The 14,537-nt window shown below is 35.3% G+C and overlaps 1 protein-coding gene across 4 annotated transcripts in view; it reads left to right on the top strand.

Moving 5' to 3' along the window:
* Positions 1–7,414: 7,414 nt before the first annotated feature.
* LOC120419674 (guanine nucleotide-binding protein subunit gamma-e) overlaps positions 7,415–14,537 on the top strand; it is a 31,824-nt gene continuing 24,701 nt past the window's right edge. Inside the window, exons 1-2 of one of the 4 annotated variants that reach the window (XM_039582476.2) lie at positions 7,415–7,651; positions 13,224–13,341. In XM_039582476.2, coding sequence (XP_039438410.1) covers positions 13,229–13,341 — 113 coding nt within the window. In that variant the 5' untranslated portion in view covers positions 7,415–7,651; positions 13,224–13,228. Of the gene's footprint in view, positions 7,673–13,223; positions 13,342–14,537 lie in introns of all 4 variants that reach the window. The other 3 variants (XM_039582470.2, XM_039582463.2, XM_039582453.2) reach the window with 3 other exon arrangements.

The following is a 14,537-nucleotide window of genomic DNA, read 5'->3' as shown; positions in this document are numbered from 1 at the left end:
TTATATCCCTCGACTCTGGTAAAGTTCGAAGGGTAAAGGCGACAAAAGATTAAAAATCATATGTTAACTTTCAATTGTCAATAATTACGATTTAGTGTTTATATATTTTAGTAGCCATTTAAGATAATGAAATATGGTTTTGGCAGTTTGACAGGGAATATTTTTGAAGTAATACTAAACTGGGGGTTGTTTGGACTGGTCATTAATACATTTGTTGATTTCTGTCGGTATTTGAAAACAGGACTGGGACCATTAGGAAAACTTTATCCCTCATCTGTGCTCTTATCCATGCTCTTTTTTAAACAATTTTGCAAACTGGTCTCGTGCATTACTACTTCGGTGAGTATTTATGTTTCGTTTTCTTCTACAATTTTACAAGAAATATGATTTTGAAGAAAATAAAAAAAACATTTAAAACAACCAGCAACAATAAAAACAATTCGCAAGAATAGTAAGCAGAGTAAATTTCCATGACTAATAATAGAGGTTGTGCTAGTTTACAAATCGTGTCGAACTTTTAGCTTGGAGTTACACATAAAAAAAGCATAAACAATACTAGAGGGGGAAAAAGGTGTACTTTTAATATCGATAAGCCAAGCTACCACCAAACAGAATGTCTCCCCTCACAACCACGCGCAGAGAGAAAAACACCCTTTCTCCCAAAAAACTCAAAAAGCAACTTCCATGTACGTATCTTAATATTTAGTGACGAGCCGATAAGCATTGAAGTAATATCATTCGATGGACAAAAAACCAAATGTATTAATTACAAAAATCTTTAGCATATTCAAGTGGCACATTAAGTAGTCTACATCATATAGGTCTATTATATAGTGAATTCAATATTATATTTATGATTACTTATGCATTCCAAGTTAAATCAACAAAAAATCAGATATTTACATGCAGATAGAAAGAAAATTTAAAACAAAACACTAGAACAGATAAAAGAAAACAAAGTATTCAGTATTAATTTGATGTTGTTCCGAAACAGTTACATTACGACTTATCAACGTCTATTAAGTAAACAAAAAATCTTACCAGCAGTGTTGAGAGCTACCGAAAAAAAAAACAAGTATCAGAAACTAACATGAGTCAGCTTTTAAAATGAATGCAGGGGCAGCAGCGTATGTTGATACTCACCCAATTTTTGTTTGATAGCACAACTAGAGAGAAGCCGGTTAGTTCAAGCTGGGTTAAACTTTAGTCGTCGTCCTCCCATCCAAACCCACTATCTCGTTTCCAGCAGAAATTTTACCGTAGCAAAAAAGGAAAAGAATAGCCAAGTTTAATTCAAACCGAATCCAAATTGTCTATGTGTTTAGAAAAAAATAGTGAATTACTTACACAAACCGTGAATCAAATTGATATAAAAAAAAAACAGAAGAATGTAAAATGTGATCCCACCAAGATAAAACTACACACAAGAGAAGTAAACTTATATATTAGGTAAAAAAGAGGAAATTTTAGAAATCGTCAGCATTTAGATAAGACAAAAAATATATTATATTATACTAGCAAACAACAGCAACCGATGTGGAAATTGATAACACATGTTAACATTTTTGATAAAGAAAAGAATAACGAATATTCAAGCGAGGCAGAATTTTATGAACTGAGCCAGTTGTCCAATTCAAGCCACAACAAACAATGAAGTACCAAAAATCATTTGTTGAAATCGTCGCTACTCTAGAGAAATGATAAATGTTTCTTGCAAGTTTGTTCCAATTCAATGGTTTTCCCTGCAACCACACTCTTTGCGATAAATGTGTGATGTTTTGTTGGGACGTACGATTCCTTAAGAGCTCCACAATGTGTTACTTGAGTACTGTCTTGTGTTACGTCTGCTGCTGTCACAAAATATTTGACGTGTCACAAGATGGCGCACATGTGACGATTTATCAATGGAAGAATATTTTTGTGAGAAAATTACAAATAATTTGTGTGTTGATGTTTTATGTGTTGGATATTGTGTGTTTGATTGCCGGTTCCGATGTTATCATTGTGTGTTTTAATTGTTTTCTGGAAATTTGATGTACATGTGATAATATTAAGCAATATTGTGCTCAATAGGGCTAATTATGAAACGCTGCTCGTTTGAAATATAAATTTGAAACATGATAGAGCATTCAATGCATTCGGTGGTGGTTAGTCTGTAAATTGATAAACCAGATTTTTACTTTTAAAATACAATATAACGTTAAAAAAAATTGAAAAACTCTGAACATTACATCACTTATTTCCAACATTTTTTTTCGAAGGTCAAACCTTCGACTCATGTGTCTAATTCAATTAGTGAGACAGATTGACCAACTTGGGCCGATTTCTCCTAGTTTTTTTTTGTCTGGTACCATTTGCGTTTCCGTTCGTCATAATACAGCACGTGAAATTCAATCCCACAGGAAAACGACAGTATTCGATGAGCACAGGAAAGCATAAAAAGAGAAACATTACCAAAATGAAAAAGACAACGCCATACAACGATATATTGATGAATTTTATATTACGAGAAGGGAAACATTCGAGGACTTTGATACAAATATACCCATTCCCAAGATATTATAAAGGAAACAAGTATTGTACTGTAACTATTGAATGTTTAAAAATACTAGCAAGGAAAAAAAACAAAATTGAACGAAATCGATTGCAATATATAGTAAAAAAAAAACAGGTATATTTCACTTTAAATAAATCAATAAAATCTTTATATCCTTTAAATGTGGAAGAGGTGCTCAAATCCCTCCCCGTCAGAAACTGCACTCCAAACAATCATTTCGCATACATATATGATACCTGCAGAATGATAAGTCTGCCATAATGAACAGTTATTCGTACGATTTGTATTTTAACAACCTTTTTTCGCCTAACGTATACTCCTCATGAGGATATTGAAACATATTTTTTGTCTCACATTTTAAACTATTATATAGCAAAGGTTACTTCTTCCAGCTACTTTCAAATTCTGGTTAGCAGAGAGAAGACATAGTTGAACGTTTAGCAGCAAAAGTATCTTATCATCAAATCGTTTTATACTTTGATGTCTAATAAAAGCCATATTTCTCCTATAAAATACGAATAGTTTAGCATAGTTCAGCTAACCTCAAACAAAGGAACAAAAAGAAAACCTAAAAGGTTAATCCATCGTACTAAAGATTAAATTCTAGTTTAAACTCTTGTCACGCAGCATCACATTAGAAAAGTCAAAAAGTAACTAAATATATGCTTCGACAAGTTGAACAAAATACATTTAAAAAATATTTGTAAAATTTTATCGACACAAATCAATATTCCGTGTATGTTTTCAGTGTAACTTCAATGATTAATATTATTCCTATCTAAACAAACAATGCAGAAACTCTTATATCAATACATTAGCGAACGCAAAAAAAAACAAGAATAGTTACCAAAACTGGGGAAGCAAAAGGCTAGAGGAAAATATGTCATCGTCATCCAAACAAATAATTATCAATGTGTATAATTCGACTACCAAACAAGTAAGGCAAATTAATAAAAAAATATTAAATTTGCTTAAAATCAGTTGAGATGTTGGTCAATAAGTGATTTAAGTTAGAACAAAAAGAATTATGATTCAAGGTACATGCAAAAAATTAATGTTATCTTAACAAAACAATAGAAAACTTTAATTAAAAGTTTAACGTAGAGACATACAAAAATTATGCACTATTGAATTAAAATTTTGTTTAAATTTACTGAAAATAATTATGCAGAACTAGCTACAAAGTGGTGCAAGCAAACTTTTCATTTATTTGATTTAAATATTTCTGAAAAGTTAAATCGAACACAGCAAATGAAAGAATGAGAATCAATGGCAGCAAAAACGACCACAGTGGATAGGACAACAAATAAATATGACTTATAAAGGACAAATTTTGCACATCAAAATGCAAACAGACCGCTTTTTTCAATCTTGTTATTTTTTGAACGGGTGTTTTATTGACTATGCATTAAATGATTTCAAATGAATTCGTCTCACAGAATAAACAAGTAAACGTTTCCCATTCAACCAGTGAGTCTCACAACAAATACATCCATTACTTAACCCAACGATAACATAAACACATATTAAAATATACTGACATTGCATACTTTCGTACACATTTTGATCTAAACAATACGTACTTTCAAACACCTGATATCAACATACTACAACAAAGACGAACAGTAATTTGTCCTAAATTGGATTCGCTCAATTCGGGTTCTTAAGTGTGCATTTGTGTGTCGATGGATCCAGTAGAAAAGAACACATATACAACAGAAATACACACCAGACAGACACATATATTGCAAAACAATATGATAAATGAAGAAAGTATAGACAAAAAAAGAGTTATTACTAATATATAGAATATATATTAAAAATGATTCCTGCCAAATGTGATAAAGAAAAAAATCATTAGTAAAATTTTTAAACCGCACTAGAAGCAAGTACAGAAACATAAAACAAGGCATGTAAGAAAAGCGATGAAATCACCGATAAAAAAAACATCTGAAAAAGAAGAAAGAGTAAAAATGGAAGTGGAAACAGTTACACTAACTCGTAACGTTTTTTACGGATCGTTTTTATAAGCAAACCATAACAGAGCCAGTGCCACGGAGGAAACAATTAACAAACTTAAACAACAAGGTACTACCAAGAGGTGCAGCCAATGGAAGTCGGTAGGCTAACGGTATGGGAAAGAAAATCAAAATTTTATGCTGAATGTGACGGAAGACTTTTGTGTGCTTTAAAAGTGCACAAAAGCTTGGATCGATCAAATCGAAGAGGAAAATGCCAAATAAAAGTGACACCAAAAACAAGATTCAGAACAATACAAGTGAAACAAAAGAATTGTGAAAATCATAAGCAATGACGTAAAACTAGTGGAGAAAAAACTGGGCCAAAACTAACTAACAAATTAGGAGGAGAAAATCACGTCATTAAACAATTATAAATCAGATTACTTACAGTGTCCATCTGTTGTTAAGGAAGACTCAAATGAAGGGGTTGCGATTATTGAAAATCATTAATCTTTGAGAGAAAGAAGAGTTGATTTCTTCATGGAGTGTGATGTTATACTTTCAGAAATATCTAATTTGGAATAAATTTAGAGTTTTGGTTCTCACTTTCTAGGTACAACTTGGTTTTATGATTGTCCCTGTCATCGCTTAGAATGTCCTAATAGTCTTCATATACGTATTCTGATTGATAAATTGACCGCGCAGAAAGTTAAAAAACCAAGTGCATGAATGTACCTGAAAAAAAGTACAAAACACACACACCAAATTATAGTCCAATTTTCGATTGTCCGTCATGTGAAATGATTAGAAAAGCTGCAAGTATTTCCTGAAAAGTTAAAATAAATTTCCAGATGTTTTTCTCGCCTCACCTACTTGTCAATGTGGAAGGAACTATCGTTTAGTTTTAATTTATAAATTTTCTATCATTCTCTCTGTACACAGGCATTCTAAGTGATGATAACCAATTTGATTGAACAAACATTGTTTATTGCAACATTAATTAAACTTTTCTTTGATCTAAAATCGGTGCTGAAAAAATGGATAACATCAGACATAATCGATACAAATCGATGACGTGCAAAAATGTTAGGAATGTTTAGGTATTACCAAATATGTAATTAAAAAAAAAACAATTTCAATAACCAGCGAATTTCTACATGTTTTATTGTGTTTCTGTAAGCAGTATATTTATATAACAAGATATTTGATTACATTGATATCTGGATTATGATTATTATCCTACTCTAACTTGATCGAAACTGAAAAATAAAGAAGAAAAAAGCAAAAGCGTCTACCCACACTATTACTCATTCTAAACACCCGAAAGCATTTTAAGACATCCCATGTTGCGCAGGGAAAACTTAGAAGTGCCATTTTTCCAATCGCTGGCTAATTCAATTACTTCACCAGGTTCCAGGGTTATTTTCGCCGGGGCTAGCAGGAAAAGCCTATTACTGGTAGGGAGAACCTTCAATGTGCTCGTGCTCATTTTCTCCCCCTCCCCCTCCTACCAGTTTCCTCCACCCTCCTTGGTCATCGATACAAACTTTTGAAGTTTCGGTTCGAGTGCACTTGTTCGTACGTTGTGCAACATGAAAAGAGCAATGACAGTCTGCAGACGGTGGAAAAGTGGTTTCGGTATGGTTTGAACAAGATATTGTAAAAAAAGGATGTATCGCTGCGCGGTATGCTTCCGGTTGACGGAGAATTTGTTCATTTTTGTTCTAGTTGTCGGAATAATGAAAAATGTAAGCTGAATATTAGCAAACAACGCACTACCCATGTTTGCATAAATGTCCCATATGAAAAAAACAGCAAGCTGAAAAAATCTATCCCAACTGTTAAAAGTTAAATGTGATGAAAATGCTTTTTGGATATTATGCGAAAAGTAACAGTGCTGCTTAATTACTACAAACATACACTGTAGAAAATGTAGATCATGTTTGAGTATATTTTTTCGAGAAGTAATTTTTTTTAGTTTATATATGCATAAATAAATTAAATTTTAATATCTACATATTTCTTTTCTAATATTAAAATTAATTTCATGTGCATCTGAGCAAACCTTCAAAAATCATTTTTTTTATCGTAGCAATTCAGTGTAAAGTTTTAGAGAAATGTGATGTTTTGGGCACTTGTAGCACAACGAACATTCCTGAACTGGATCTGGATTTTTGTTATACTTTATCTTAAATCGGTTCAAGTTTATTTTGGCTTACATACAAACTTTATTTATTTGGTCAAATACATGTTAAATTAAAAATTTGTTTGATATGATTTCTGACGGATATTTGTGATTCCCAAATTTAAAAATCCAACAAAATTTTAAACAGTGCTCTTTACATTCTCCTTTCCTGCACCTGTACAATGGAGCCATCGACCACCATCACTCTGATTTGTGTTCTGCCGGAGAGACTCCCTGGTGCACGTGGAACTATGCTGCAAATCTAGTGTGTGATATCGATATACGTCTATGTAGCGTTCCCGATGTTGTATGCGCTCCCACATACCGATGGGTGCACGAAACGTGCCAGAAGTAAACAAATACACTGAAAAATAAAAAAAACTAAGAATACGCCCGTCTCCAGCCCACTGTAAAGTCACCTCTGCTGAGTGCTATAGATATGGGGAGAAGCGAAAAAAAATGCCAGCCAGCCTCAAAGTGGCCACTCAAATTAGTCGTTAAACGCTGCTCGCCGCGAACGGTCCGGGTCCACTACTACTCAGACGCAACTCACAGCTTTTGAGTCCAAGTCCTGCCTTGTAGTGAAGGTGGTGCTATCACACTTCTCCGTTGCTGAGGAAATTTCTTATCGTTTGGGGGAAAGAGTTTAACGCTAACTGAATCATCGCGAGCGGTTCCGTGAACGAATCGGACCAAGATTCTGAGTGTTCGTGAGTGATCACTAATCGGATCGCATTGCATTGTGAGCGGTTCGGGGAAGAAGCCGAGTCGATTCACACGGATACGACGACGAAGACGATTCGGAGCTTATCTGTTCAACACGCGCAAACACACCGGCAAGAGCGAGCGACGAACGGGTTGTGAGGAGCAAGCAATTGATAAAGAGTGATTACTAACGTGTGTTTCTGGAGCGGAGCCGATATCAAGCTTGAAGAGGTGTGTTTGTGTGTGTGTATGAGTGTTTGTTTGGTAAATATGACCTCGTAAAACCGCCGAAAATATAAGTTCGTTGAGAGATAAAATACTGATCGATGCATCGGAAGTGGTATCAATTTTTATAAGGAATTTCGATATTTCAGCTTTCTTATTATTATTAGTTTTGTTATTACTGCGGGCGTTAATAATTAGAGTTCACGCGCGGTGATACGACCGCAAAATAATGGTCGCATGACAACCGCAGAACAATTTTTTGGCTGTTGTCAAAGTTTGCCTTGAGTTTTCAGCTGACTTTTTGGAAAATATTCAAAACAAACCAAGTTGACAGCCAAATCAATGCAGAATTTCAGTTCAACTTGCTGATTTTTACACTGCGGTAGTTAGGCGGCAATAATCTCTTGTCACTCACAGCTTTGGAGATACTTGATTTTATCTCGCAATAAGCAATATACAGTGTTAATTTATAAGTGTACTTTAATTAATCAGGATTTGTGCCAAAATTGAGGTAAATTACAAGTTGGCCAAACATTTGGTTTAATTTAACTTTCAAAAATTGAAGTTTGCATTTTGCCAAATTTTTAAAGAGGCCAAACGCAATTTTTTTTTGAGTGTTGCAAAAAATAATTTAAAGGATGATAAAACTAAATCAGGCAAATATATCCTAATGTTTTTTATTTATGAAAACTGAAATCGCAGTCAATTACAGCTGTTTCTACAAAGTACAGTCCAGACTCGATTATCCGAAGGCCTTGGCAAAATTTCACTTCGGATAATCGAATCGATAAAAAAAATCGTTGTCTTATTTATGATTTTTGAGCTGTAGTATGACCCCTGAACTACTCTAAAGAGATTTATATTTTTTTAATACAAGATGGCGTCCAAAATGGCGGTGATGAAATGTTGAGAAAATGAATTTTATTATATTATAAGAAATCAACTATTCAAATTTGACTAAAATGCGGTTGCAGAACTCGAATTTGGAGTGAATAGTGAGATTAAAAAATATGATTTTTTTTTGTGATTCGATTATTCGAAGTCCATTACAAACCTTCGGATAATCGAGGCTTCGGTTAATTTAGTCTGGACCGTTTTATTTTAGAATTATAGAAATTCAAAGTTTATATTATAAAGCATTGTTTTTGAATGGAATGCTGTCGAATTTAAGTTAATATTCAAAAAAAATATATATTGCGAATGAAAAGGATAATTACTGAAAATATAACCTATCAGCCCAAATGTGACGTTTTTCCGTTGAAGAATGTTGGAGAATTTTTTCAAATGAATTATTCGAACTTATTTAGGAAATATAATCGAAAACGCAAAGAACTTAAAAAAATGTAATGATGTTAATTGAAATAACAACTTTACAGGTTTATATTTTATTTTCAATCCGAGTAATTTTCTATGTTTTCACCAATCGATTGTTTATGTTATTATAATTATTATTATATTTTATTTTTCATCGGCTCAATTGTTCAAATAGGCCACTTTTGCCACTTTGGTGTTCTATTTAAGTACTCATACAAATTTGGGTACAGTTCATTTAAAATTGCTTTGAGAATATTCGAAAATCTGTTTCATGGAAATAGATATTCTGATCAATTTGGTTTCTAAAGTTTAAGGTTAGAATTTGTACTTTTTATAAAAAAAATGAATAAATGATTTTTAATAAAGAGCTGTCTTTTATTAGCATTGTTTAATTAACCTTTGGTTGCAAATACAATTGAGATAAAATAGTATTTGTAAGTGTTACTCAACTATCCATAATTTTGGTAATATCTTGGAAACTATTGATCCGATTTTGTATGTACAATGAATCCTTTAATTAAATTTTTCATCTCTAAAGATTTTTAAGAATTTTAATATCACAACTAACATTGCATTTTGCCTTGCAATTCTCATGCGAAAACATTTTTGTGGTTCTATTTTTGTAAGCAGCCCACCTGGCATTCTTCACAACTTCATGAATTAGACACAACTTGTAGAAACTCAAAGCTTAAGCATCATTATCACCTCTTGGTATATTTGCCATAGACCGGTCGCCTTTATAGCACTGCTTGAGTGTATTTATCTTTCACCAGGTTCTGGTCGAGCTGGCTGGAATCAAGACACGTTTAGAAATCTTTGTGAATTGGGCCAAATACTTGAATTGATATTGCTGCAAACTCAAAATACTCTTCGTTGCGATGTGATTAGTATCACAATTGACGAGTCTCTATTATTGTTCTATTAGACAATCTTAACTTACACCCCCGATAGATGATCTACCCTAACATTGGAAACTCGTGCATCCCTTGACAGCTCGAACCATCCCTTATCCCATCAGCCAAGTCGTTGCATACTTCCAAGTCGATCATCTTTATGAGCCAAGGGTTAAAGCTACTTAGACTAACTTCATTGAATGCAAAACAAGACTTCGCGGAGCGAGTGAAGAAGCGCACAATGCCGTTCAGCCGGTTGATAAGTTTTCTCATCGATAGCGGCAGTGACTAAGCTAGTAGCATGTGGCGTGGCGGGAAGTAGTAGCTCGTACTACCCGGCGCGCGTTAGTTGATTCAAGTGTGAGTTCAATTGTGCCTGTCCAACTTTTTTTTTCCTCTCTCTCCAACTGGGCCGCAAGGTTAGACCTTATTAGCACTGGCCGCATAACACGAACTGCAAACAGGTGAATTTGTTTTGCACTAGCACTTGCGGTGGAGATCTTCTGCTTTGCTGCTGTGGGCTGATTTGGAAGTCACGACTTCAAATTAAGCATTGGAGTAAAAATAAAGATGGTATAATGGTAATCGTGTGATAATTTGATATCAAATTACCCGCACGAGGTGTTGAAATAATTGGGATGATAACTGAACAAAACCGAAGAAAAGCAGATGTTAAAAACAGTTGAAATGAATTCCTAACCATAGGTCCATTTTCTACCGTGAAAAGTCACGACTGTCCCCATTTTCCAGGAAACAAGATATCAACTTAGTTCCTCTCCAGCAGCCGTTTCCTTTCGAGCCTGAGTTGAAAATCCGAAGAGGAAAACAAAATTTTGCCGCCGGCGACCGGTTCTCTTCATTCTTGAATACACTTCATTCCAAGTTTCAACATTATGCTGGCCGTTTTCATTCATCAGGTGTTTTGTGCGGCGACTTGTTGGTAGTTCTGCTGCCATTCAGAGAAAAGCCAACCAACTTACCTTTTCCATCGCCGCTCGTGGAAATACATCGAACTGGGATCGTTGGGCGAAAAAAAAAACTGGGACACTTATTGACAGTGTCAGTGTGTGTCGATTTAATGGTTTTCCTTCTCGGAATTTACGTCAGGCCTCCTGATGGAGCCGCCGGGAGTTCGGGGGAGGAGGCGAAGAAGAACGTCGTGAAACGGATATGCTTCCGTCGCGACGATGCGATGGTAACTTAATTGAAAAACACTGTGTGGTGTGGGATGGGATGGGAAAGTGGAAGAAAAACTTAATCGAAGTCGTGATTATGGCTAGCTGAAATCAATTTACATTCAATATATTGGGGATGGAAATGAATTTAAGGCATCGTGATAATGATACGCTCAAGTTGAGATTTCCATAAAAGTGTCCACGTGGTTTGTGGATGGTCCCCTTACATTTCTATTTAAAGAATAAATATTTTGACAGACTTTCCACAAATATTAAAACATTTCAGGTATTTTGTATCACGTATAATAGAAAAACTAACTTAATCCACCTATGTGGTTGGAGCCTTCCTCACTCATTACCAACAAAGGCTGATATGATGGGGTTGTACACAAATTTCATCAATTAAAAATTTGATCCGGAATAAAAAAGTACATAAATATCACTTAAGAGGCCATATATCGAGACAGGGTTGCCAGATCTTCAATGTTTTGGACTCGTTGGAAAGGCCTTTTGATAACCTAACCAACGATGGGTCGGATGGTGGACCCGGACATAGTTTACATACATTTATGCGAGATCCGGATATATTGGAAAACACATTTTTATACATAACTTTTGAACTACTTATCGAAACTTCAATCTGTATAAAACTCGATCTATGGGACCCTAAACCAAGTCGAATGCAACAGGTTCGGGTCAAATCGGTTCAGCCAGTGCCGAGAAACATGAGCTAGTTTGTTGGTCACATACATACATACACACACACATACACACAGACATTTGTTCAGTTTTCAATTCTGAGTCGATATGTATACATGAAGGTGGGTCTACGACGTTTTTATACAAAGTTCATTTTTAGAGCAGGATTATAGCCTAACCTCAGTGAGGAAGGCAAAATATTAGCTTATTCTGACTATAATGAACTGTTTGCAGGTAATTTGAGTAAATATTTGGCTTTTAAGCAATATGTTTTTATATTTTGACTCTTAAAACCTTTTAACATTTTATTCTTTCAAGAAAATTTTGTTTAATTAGAAAAACTATTTGGAAAAACGGATATTATCGAAAACAGTACAGTTTGAATAAATAAACTTTTTTAAATCTTTGAATGCAACTTTTCATTACTTCTGTTTCCCAAAACATGATTCAGATTAATTGATTTGCTTTTCAAATCGGTATTCTTTCATTATATCAGCTGCCTAGTTTTGTAACATTTAAACAGTTTTTTAAGAGTCCCGTCGCTTGTGTGCTATCTTGTGACACGTCCTATCTTTTTACAGAAGACGTGTCACAAGACACACAAGCAACGGGTCCTATAAGCTATGGGATATCCCATGTTTATAGGATCTTTTTAAATGTTAGATTTGCTTTTGCAATTTTTCTTAACCCAATATAGAGTGGTCCATTTTCTCAATATTTCATAAGCGCAATTTTGCCCGCCATCTTGAATTTAAAATTTCCAAATCACTTTAGAGTACTTTTGGGATCATATTTGAGCTCAACGATCTTAAACAAGAAAACGATAAAAAAAATCGTGATTAGATTATGCTATCAACAAATTGAAATTGAATTGTAAATTATAGCTTTTTAATTAAATGTTTGTGTGATAAAATGTATTGGCTATCACTTTCATTAAACTGTCAAATCAATTTATATTTCCCGCTTCTAGTCACTCGTGACGTTTATCAATAGTCACTGCTATTAGGTTTTAATTGCTGCGCATGACCAAATTCATTCCTAAAATCATCATGCGAGTAGATTTGAATGAATTGCAACCTTGCATACCAACCCCTATTTTAAGATCGAAACAAAGTTGGTATGAACATTTTCATTCATGTAACCGAATCAATCTTTAGGAAAGCAAGCTTTTTCTTTGGTAAATATTCTACTCAATTTTTTGTATCTTTTAATCTTTTGTGATACCGTTCAAAGAGTAAAATCTGCGTCAAAACCATCCAACTCCAACGACCATTTCAAGCGTTTTTCTTCGCCCGGAAAAACACGACCCCTGCGTCGCATCGGGCAACCCCGAATTTCACCCTCCGAAACGCACTCACACGTGCGCGTCGTTTCTTCGAGTTTTTCCCCCCTCGGAGTTGCGAATCTCTCGTGTTATCTCGCTTTCTTCAAATTCGCCCCCTTTTATTTCTCCTCTCCGACTTTTTCGCCCGAGCGATGATTTTGATATGCTAATACACCTACTTGCAGGCGCGATGGATCCCAGTATTCTAGCAACCATGGACCGTGACGCACTCAAGAAGCAGATCGAGAACATGAAGTACCAGGCCTCGATGGAGCGGTGGCCATTGTCCAAGAGCATCGCCGCGTAAGTACCCTTAAAAATCTGATTTTGTTCGTTTTTTGAATCCTCGAGGGGGAATTTTCGTGCAAAATGTGGAAAATTGGGTTGTTTGGAGTGTTGAGGTTGACGTGAGGGGCAGGAAAAACCAACAGAATCCGTGAAAAGTGGTGAAAATCGTGGAAATTTTCCAATGTCTCAGGAAAAGTCGGTGAACTCCCCTTCCACCCTGCTTTAAGGACTCTCCTAGTGGTTGTCGATATTTTCGGGGTGTGTATTTTCTCGGCTGGCCGTGCCCTGGAAAACTGAAGCCGTGGCCATGTGGGTGCTTCCGGTCATTCGGAAGCTAGTTTGGGAAAGTTTACCTCGCACGGATCATCGTAGTGGTTCTAGCTGGACCGGAAATCTGTAAATTTCTACCAGGAAAAAGGGGGCTCCCTTCAGAAAGAGGAGGTAGGGGGGATCCTGAAGGGGGTGGTTGCTGCAGTGTAGGGTGAAAAACCGCACGCAAAATTATGCTGCCTCCTTTATGACAAGTGTGAGAGGGAGCGGCTTTCTCGTTCTAATCTGATGTCATCTCTCTCTTATTCTCTCTCTGATTTTGAGACGTCTCTCTACAGACTGAAGGGGTGGAATAATGACGGTGAAAAAGAGAGGGAGAGTATCGATTTTCCGATGTTTTCCACCCAGTAATATCTCACGTACTAATACACTAACAAGCGTTGTTATTTAGTGCAACTTTGTTCACAAATTTTGAGAGATTAAAACTTGAAAAAATATCAAGATTTGTTATTAGTAAAATAAATAGAAACTGATGAAAAAATGCAGTTCAAATGTACAAAAAAGTTGAAAAGCCAATCTTACTCCAATTCACGGTAACTAATCTTCATTATGTAGAGTGTGTGTGCTGATATTGGTTTGGCTGGTTGATGATAATGATAACCGTGAATAAGAAGAAAATAAAAACTGTGAAGAAGCCACTGCGAAACGGTCGGTGTCAGTGCGAGCGAGGATGGTTTGGCCTTTTGTTTGAGGTGCTTTTAGTGTGGGTGTGTGTGTGTGTGTTTGTGTGTAATTAGGGGTGATGCAAAATCAACACACACGGGTAAATTGGACGAAACTAATATGAATAAAATGGGGGAGCTGTGCCGAGGATGTTGTTTAGCAAAGCTAATCAGGGTAGGGTGAAAAAATTTGAGTGATTTTTTTTTGTTTTAACAGTG

The sequence above is a fragment of the Culex pipiens genome, chromosome 2, assembly GCF_016801865.2.
Source record: "Culex pipiens pallens isolate TS chromosome 2, TS_CPP_V2, whole genome shotgun sequence".
NCBI classification, from domain to species: Eukaryota; Metazoa; Arthropoda; class Insecta; order Diptera; family Culicidae; genus Culex; species Culex pipiens.
Note: the sequence above shows the minus strand (reverse complement) of the source record. Positions and strands in the feature narration are given on the sequence as shown.